General features: G+C 41.6%; 1 protein-coding gene across 1 annotated transcript in view; it reads left to right on the forward strand.

Annotated features, from left to right (window-relative positions):
* Positions 1 to 4,557, forward strand: part of LOC135199624 (transmembrane protein 138-like) — a 36,648-nt gene extending 32,091 nt beyond the window's left edge. Inside the window, exon 6 of the mRNA XM_064227782.1 lies at positions 4,417 to 4,557. Within this exon, the coding sequence (XP_064083852.1) occupies positions 4,417 to 4,557 (141 nt within the window). The remainder of the gene's footprint in view (positions 1 to 4,416) is intronic.
* Positions 4,558 to 9,152: the final 4,595 nt, after the last annotated feature.

Consider the following 9,152-nt stretch of genomic DNA (forward strand, 5'->3'; position numbering starts at 1 on the left):
CACCTGGCTTTGAAGAGTCTAGAACCTTGGTTTCGAACAAAGTAGTGCAAGTAAATGTGGACAACACCACGGCACTAGCCTACATTCGAAAACAAGGAGGGACTCACTCCTCGTTCCTGACGAAAGACCTTTTGCTTTGGACGTCTCAGAGGAACATCTCCCTTCTTACAAGGTTCGTTCAAGGAGTAAAGAAGTGAGGGCGGACAGACTCGGCAGGAGGAACCAGGTCTTCATACAGAGTGGACCCTACACGAAGAGGTGTGTCAAGATCTCTGGTCTCTGTGGGGGACCCCTCATGTGGATCTCTTCGCCACATTCATCTCAAAAGGCTGGCAGTCTTTTGCTCGGTCGTGGAAGACCCAAGAGATCTTATGGTAGACGCCTTCCTGCTGGATTGGTCTCACGTAGACGTCTATGCTTTTCCTCCATTCAAAATCCTGGGACTAGTACTGAAAAAAGTTTGTGGCTTCAAAGGAGACGAGGATGACATTGATAGCCCCCTTTTGGCCGGCCCAAGATTGGTTCACGGAGGTGGTAGAGTGGATCGTAGACTTTCCCAGATCCCTACCAAGAAGGATGGATCTTCTCAGACAGCCACACTTCCAGAGGTATCATCAAAACCTCCCCGCTCTCGCTCTGACTGCCTTTCGACTATCGAAAGACTCGTGAGAGCGAGAGGGTCTCTCGCGAAGTTGCAAGCGCGATCGCGAGAGCACGCAGAACCTCCACTAGCGAGTATATCAGTCGAAAGTGGGAGGTTTTAGAAGGTGGTGTAGAACTAAGAAGTTGTCCTCCATCCACTACCTCTTGTAGCGGAAATTGCGGATTTCCTTCTATTTCTGAGAGAGCATTCTCATCTAGCTGTATCCACAATAAAGGGATACAGAAGTATGCTCTCGGCAGTCTTCAGGAATAGAGGATTAGATCTGGCAGAGAACAAAGATCTCCACGATCTCATAAGGTCCTTTGAGACTTCAAAGTCTAAGGAACCGGTCCCTCCTAACTGGAACCTAGACGTGGTTTCTCAAGTTTCTTTCATCCGAAAGGTTCGAACCTCCTCATCTGGCATCGTTTAGAGACATCACCAGAAAATGCCTATTCTATTATCTTAGCTACGGCAAAGAGAATTAGTGAATTACATGCTCGCTGCAGGATAAAGTAGGATTCAAGGGAGACTCAGCTATTTGCTCGTTTAAGACCCTGTTTTTTTAGCTAAGAACGAGAATCCCACGAATCCCTGGCCTAAGTCATTCGAAGTCAAAGGCATATCGAGTCTCGTAGGAAGAGAAGCAGAGAGGTCTCTATGCCCTGTAAGAGCTCTGAAGTTTCTACCTTCAGAGAAAGCATCAGTTGGGAGGCTCTAGACAAGGTCTTTGTGCGCGGTAAAAGACCCCACAAGACTGATGTCCAAGAATGCTCTGGCATTCTTTGTGAAGGAAGTCATTACAGACGCGCATAAGGTCTGTCCTGACGAAGAGTTTCGACTGTTGAAAGTGAAAGCTCATGAAGTGAGAGCAGTAGCAACGTCTCTCTCGTTCAATAAGAATATGTTGCTTAAAAACATCATAGATACGACATTTTGGAGATGCAACTCAGTATTTGCATCTCATTACTTGAAAGATGTTCGTGTGACATATGAGAGTGTTTTTGTTTTCTCTGGGTCCTTTCGTATCGGCGGATACGATTCTGGGTACGGGAGCCGACACCAATCCTTAAGTATATACTTTCTTCTTTTTAGATATGGTCTAGAGTCTCTTCTAACAAAGAAGACTTGGTTTAGCACGGGCGGCCGTCTATGTTTGTTCAGTAAGAGAATCTTGTCATATCTAATTAGATGGGTATAAATTTTTTTTTAGATTAAATGTATGTGTGCGTAGTGTGTTTTTGAGTTATGGTTGTGTGAAGAGTTTCAGGGATAACTCGGAACAATCTTTATTTCTAACATGTGGTTAGGATCAGTGGTCGGGATTGGTTGTGTGCTCCCTCATAAGGTGATTGTCATATAAGTGGATCAGCAACCATTGACAAAGTCCTTTCAGGCTCTGCCGAGGTAAGCGGATAAGACCCCTTCGGCAGACCCACAAGAACTCTTGGCCATAGATCATATATCTCGCTAAAGTTCTTGAGGTGATGCAGACTACTGGGCAAACACCCACGAAGTACTACCACCTATCAGGTAGGAACCAAGGTTTATTTACCACCTACAACATATGTTGTTTACCTGTCTATTCCATAAAGTAGCTGTCTCTTACCCTCCACCAAAGGGTGCCAATCAGCTATGTAATATATCTGACAGGTAAGTGATTGTATGAAAAATGATATGTTTTATGTTACAATAAAGTTTCATACATACTTACCTGGCAGATATATACAATTAAAGGCCCACCCAACCTCCCCGCAGGAGACAGGTGGAAGAGAGAAAATATGATAGAAAACGGGAATGGTTCCTAGTCCTGCCGCCCAGGCAGGCCGGTAGATCACCTGACCTACCTGTAGCGAGTGTGCGAAATTTGAATTTCTGTCGGGGACGACGGAGTCTTAGCTATGATATATCTGCCAGGTAAGTATGTATGAAACTTTATTGTAACATAACAATATCATTTTCAAATTCTATCACCTCCCTTGATACTTAATATTAAGATCTGGGATTACTACCATATATAGACCTGATTGTAGACCTCCAATCACAAAGAATTTTTTTACTTAAATTCATTTTTTTGCCAGATATGAATTTTTTCATTATGGTAAAAAAATAAACCCTATAAATCATAAAAAAAATTCAGAAAAAAAAAAAAAAAAATTAGAAAAAACGGCTTCATTTGATTATTCTATAATATCTTTCTAAGTTATACATAAACCAGATTTCAAAGCTATAGCTTTAAAATTAAGGAGAAGATAGAATTTGAAGGTCAATAAGTATAGTTTTGAGAAAATAACGGGCGTTCAAGTTTTCCTTTGTATTTTTACAAAGACAATGTTAATAAATCATGATTATTAGGAATTTTACTATTTCTTTTTGGGTTTTAATAAACCACAACTATGTTATTTATCATAATTTAATTATAAATGAAGATCTTTGCGCATAGATCGTAGCCTGGGGCACTGCGTCAGGCAAGACGGGGCACTCCTTCTACGCAACTCACTCTCTCTCCTTCACTAACTCAGCTTTTTAGAGGGATTTTTTTTTTTTCTGTATGTTAGAGAGATGTTTTCCTTGGTCTTTTTCCTCTTTGGCATGATGAAATCATTGCCAAAACAAAGATAACAAATGTAAAAACAAGAGAATGTCAGAGAGGTGAAACTCAAACATGTACCCTTTACGTATCAAGTTTCTGCTCGCACTGAAGGGTGGTAAGCTGAGAGAGAACCTTCCCTCCTGCGACTCATGGAATCTCTACAGATGCCTTTGCTCACAATTTGTTTGACAATAATTATCAACATTTACGATAACAGAAGAAATATTGCATTTTTTTGTACGGATCAATGTTTTCGGCTTATCGAGTTTCGTTTACTAATTACCCTGTAACTACGAAAGTAAGATGAATTTTGACTAAATATTTTTTACACGGCATTCTCCATTGACATATGATGGTCCTTGAATTTTATCATGACTTTGCATTTTTTGCCCTATATGTACCCCCATATATAGGGTACTGGCCAGCCCCCGAAAATATGTAAAACTAATAGAAAGAATCCTTGAATATCAAAGGCAAAATTTATTTAAAGCATCTTGTTACATAAAATTGGTGTAAATAGTAGTGAGGTGCTACAGGGAGTTATGACACCTATGCCATTTTCCCATTCTTATGGATTTTAGAGCAAAAAGTTTGGTTGGAGATGGAAGAAAAGACTGAAGGTTTAGAGTGGGGTACAATAATAAAAATTTGACTGACTTAGAATAGCAGATAATGCTGTTTTAATCATAAAACACCACAAGATTTACAAAGGTAGCTTAAAAGACTGCTTATATACCTAGATAGGTAGATAGGAAAAGAAAAATATAAAGGACAAAGGATTCCCAACGGGATGAAATTATAAATGGCAAAAGGATTAATTTGGTCAAGTCTTTCAGGTATTCAGATCAATGATCTCCAATGGGCAGGCTTAATAAGATTTAAATATGAAATAGTATGTTTACACAAGGTGAATATACAGGCAGGCCCCCAGTTACTGAAAGGAGTTCCGTTCCTAGGGACTTGACAGTAACTGAAAATCATCACTACCTGAATTTCAAAGGTCAATGGGCACCACAATTCACCTCATGGTGCCCTAGACTGGTTAACAATACAGCAGTCACCAACCAGTGGTCCACGGACCACTGGTGGTCCTGGTCCATGAAAAAATTGTGATGGTCGGCAGAAAAATTGGGACAGTAGTACTAAATTTTTATAAATTTGTTTTCTTCATTCTCTTCAGGAAACCCTGATACAAATTGCACAGAAGACAGAGCCCATTGTTACCAGTTTGGCATTTTTAATGCTACATTTAACATTTTATGGCAATTTAGCTTTAAAAATTTGGATCCAGGATTTAGCAGAAAAAAACAACATTAACTAACTAACAGCACTATCAATTGCAATAAATTAAACATTATAAATAAGAATTTATCCTAATGTAGTGTCACAAATGCATAACCGTATCAAAGAAGTATTGTATTCTTACTGTTTCATAGTACAAAATACGTTTAAAACCATTTGGGTTTGAGTTTTAGTCTGGCACAGTCAACGTCCTGCTTTAGTAAGAATCAGACAGCAGAGAATAAATATCACACTAAAATGTGTAATACTTGAGTAAACGTAAAATTTTAAATTTTTTTATATAATTAAACTATAACTTTGTTATATTTAATAGGAAAGTAAATAAGTGTTTCATTTATAATAAAATAAAAGTTTCTCTGAAAATGATTATTAGTTTTAAATAAATGTATTTAGTAGCTTTTTTAAAATTCATATTATTGGTCTGCAAAATTAAAAATTATACATTTAGTGGTCCATGAAGTTTGCAAGAAAGGTTGGCGACCACTGCCTTAGACAGTCATGGCCAGATATTTTGCCTAATATGTTATAACTCTTTAATGAAAAAGTGGAATTTCATTTGCCTAATCATTTATTAATACTATGGTTTGCATGGTAATTTAAAAATTTGTAAATGTCAGATTCAATGAAGTTACAGGTAAATCTTGGCCTAGAATAGGAGAGACAAAAAAGTCAACTTACAGGTAAATCTTGGCCCAGAGATGAGAGAGAGAGAGAGAGAGAGAGAGAAGAGAGAGAGAGAGAGAGAGAGAGATAGAAAGAGAACTTTTTCAGAATCTTTTTCAGAAAAACTAACGTTTCCTCCATCTCTTTATTTATCATATCTTTTAGTAATCGGCAGGAGTTCCATTCTCTGTGGGATGCTGATAGCGAAAACTGCAGTTGAACCGAAACTTAGAGATTATGGAGCTGAGTTTCAGTGGCGCCCCTGTTAGGTATTTTATGGTGCCATAACTATTATCGGCACCTTGTGCCGCCAATAACCAAAACTCAACCTGTTATGGCGCCATATTTTGCTGATTTTATGGTGTTAGACAAGCACCATAAAACTGGATTGCCATTAACCAGTCCAAGCGATAACCGGGACTGCCTTTAGTATTGCTAAATTCAATCTGCTTTGTAGCTGAAGCTGAGAAAATAATGTTCACACTGCTACTGACTATTAATTATCATGCATCAGTAACATGGAATAAACTGGATTGGATATAGAATTGGATGTAAATTCATTTAGGCCTAGGATCTATGAGGTCATTCAGCGCTTAAAAGTAAATTGCAGTAAAAGTTTTGAAAGGTGTAACAGGAGGAAAACCTAGCAGTTGCACTACAAAAGAATTGTTAGGAGAGGATAGAAAGTTAGATGGAAGACAAGAGGAATATGAAAGGTGGTACAGTACAAAAAGAAAGAAAAAACGGGGGGGATGCAACTAGGGCCAATAGTACTGGCAAAGGGCCTTGATGAATTGCTATGGATGAAGCTGGACTGAAAAATAATAGTGGAGAAAATGTTATTGTTATAATACAATTAAGTTTGTTCATACTTACCTGGCAGATATATATATATAGCTGTATTTCTGACGTCCGACAGAATTTCAAAAACTCGCGGCACACGTAGTGGGCGGCCAGGTGGTAGTACCCATTCCCGCCGCTGGGAGGCGGATATCAGGAACCATTCCCATTTTCTGTTCATATTTATTCATGACCCTTGTGTCTCCTGAGGGGAGGAGGGGGGGTGGGCACTCTAATTATATATATCTGCCAGGTAAGTATGAACAAACTTAATTGTATTATAACAATAACATTTTGTTCATGAAACTTACCTGTCAGATATATATATAGCTGAATCCCACCTCGGATGGTGGGTAGAGACAGAATAGGATTTTTAGGGAAACTTAAATTAAGTAAAAGATTTACTTCTTGGTTCCTTACCTGATAGCAAAGTAGACTCTGTGATTACTGTCACTTAAGCCTGCTTCTGCTTTCATCAGAGTTGCCAGCCAGGTTTGGACCTTGTAGTGCTGTGGTGCACTCTGGATGCTCCTGTCAACGGGGACGTGACCTCAATGTGACAAGACCATCTAGCCAAACATATGGCAAGTAACACAGCAACCGACCACCTGACCAACTAACCAAAAAACCCCTGACATTAAAACTAAGGAATGGGAGATTTCCACAGAAGATCTCACCATCAACCAAAAACACAATAAAAACTAACCTAACTAAGCTAAGGGATAGGGAGAGAGCTACCTTCAGCCCCCAAAACTGTGTCTGCCGAAATGTAAGGCCCCCAAAGAACTACAGTTCTCGTAAATCGTTCTCACATCCCGGAGGTAATGTGAGGCGAATACGGAATTGCTCCTCCAAAAGGTGCTATCAAGTATATCTTTGATAGACATCCTTCCTTTGGAAGGCAAGAGAAGTAGCTACGGCTCTGACTTCGTGAGCTTTCACTTTAAAGAGGCTCAAATCAGTCTTCTGGCAAGATGAATGAGCCTCTTTAATGACGTCCCTCAAGAAGAAAGCAACAGCATTCTTCGACAACGGCAAATCTGGTCTCTTCACCGAGCACCAGAGATTACCTGAGGGACCTCTTATCTCTTTAGTTCTATTCACATAGAACTTGAGAAGCCCTGACAGGGCACCAGGGCTCCTCGTCTGGTTCTTGACCCACGAGACTCGACATTCCTTTGATTTCAAAGCTCTTCGGCCAAGGATTAGACGGGTTCTCGTTCTTAGCCAAGAAAGACGGGCTCAACGAGCAGACAGCATTGTCCCCCTTGAAGCCCACTAGGCTACTGAACGCTTGGATTTCATTAACTCTCTTCACCGTCGCCAGAGAAGCTAGGAAAAGCGTTTTTCTTGTCAATTCCCTTAGAGAAGCCCTTCATGAGAGGCTCAAAGGGACTTAGCATAAGATGTTTCAAACCACATCGAGATTCCATGAGGGCAGTCTTGCTTGTGGAATCTTGGTGGTTTCGAACGACCTTAAGAGATCGTGTAGATCCTTATTGTCAGAGAGGTCCAGTCCTCTGTGGCGAAAAACGGCAGACAACTACTCCTATAACCTTTAATTGTAGGAACTGCCAATTTCTGCACATTTCTTAGATAAAGTAAGAAATCTGCTATCTGGTTCACAGAGGTCGTGGAAGAGGAAATTCCTTCCTTTTTGCACCATGCCCTGAAGGAGACCACTTAGACTGGTAGACAGCTCTTGAAGAGGCTCTTCGAGCATTAGCGATTGCTCTCGCAGCTGCCTTTGAAAAGCCTCTCGCTCTGGCCAACTTTTCAATAGTCTGAACGCAGTCAGAGCCAGACGGAGGTGTTTTGGTGAAACCTTTTGAAGTGAGCTGTCTGAGTAGATCCTCTCCTCCAGGGCAACGTTCTTGGGAAGTCCACAAGGAATGTCATGACCTCTGTGAACCACTCTCTTGCTGGCCACATTGGGGCAATCAGAGTCAACCTTGTCCCTTCTGAAGCTGCGAACTTCCTCATTACCTCCCCATGATCTTGAATGGGGGAAAGGAGTAAAGATCCAGGTCTGTCCAGTTCCAGAGCAATGCGTCCACTGCAATTGCCCCTGGATCCAGAACTGGGGAGCAATACAGAGGAAGCCTCTTCGTCCTCGATGTAGCGAACAAAGGTCGACTAGAGGACGTCCCACATGTCCATAATTGTTGACAGACTTCCTGGTGCAAGGTCCATTCTGTTGGCAGAATCTGATTTTGTCGACTGAGAAGGTCCGCCCTGACATTCGGAACCCCTGCCACGAATTTAGTCAGGATCTTGATGCGGCCTTGCGTCTGCCCATAGCAGAACTTCTTCCGCAAGGAGAAAAAGGGATCTGGAGTGAGTTCCTCCCTGATTCTTTAGATATGCAAGGGCTGTGGTGCTGTCTGAGTTGACTTGAACGACCTTGCTTGACAGTTTGTCTTCGAAGAACTGCAGCGACAGGTAATATCGCTGCCAGTTCCTTTACATTGATGTGCCAGGCTACCTGTTCCCCTCTCCAGGAGCCTGACACTTCCTCCCCCCCAGTGTTGCTCCCCAACCGGAAATGGAAGCGTCTGAGAACAACACTAGGTCGGGGCTCAGAAGATTTAGGGAGAAGCCCTCTCGTAACTTCTGAGGGTCGAGCCACCATCTTAAGTGGCCTTTTTACTTTGTTTGAGATCCTTAGGATCGCATTCAGGTCCTCCTTCGACTTCCATTCTTCCGCAAGGAAAAATTGAAGAGGCCTGAGGTGCAGTCTTCCCAGCGAGACAACTTTTCTAGCGAGGAAATGGTGCCCAGCAGACTCATCACTCCCTCACCGAACAAGCTTCTCTCTCTAGGAAGGCTGCGACTTTCTCTAACCCCAGTCGCTGACGTTCCTGGGATGGAAACGCCCGAAAAGCCACTGAATCCATCTGAATCCCCAGATACACGATGGACTGTGTCGGGATCAGATGCGACTTTTCGGAGTTGACCAAAAGACCCCAGAGACTTTGCTAGGGCTAACGTTAATTGAAGTCCTTCAGACATTTCCGCCTCGACGACGCTCTGATCAGCCAATCGTCGAGGTAGAGGGATATCCTGATCCCTGACGAATGGAGCCACTTCGCTACATTCCTCATTATCATT

The sequence above is a fragment of the Macrobrachium nipponense genome, chromosome 26 (genome assembly GCF_015104395.2).
Source record: "Macrobrachium nipponense isolate FS-2020 chromosome 26, ASM1510439v2, whole genome shotgun sequence".
NCBI classification, from domain to species: Eukaryota; Metazoa; Arthropoda; class Malacostraca; order Decapoda; family Palaemonidae; genus Macrobrachium; species Macrobrachium nipponense.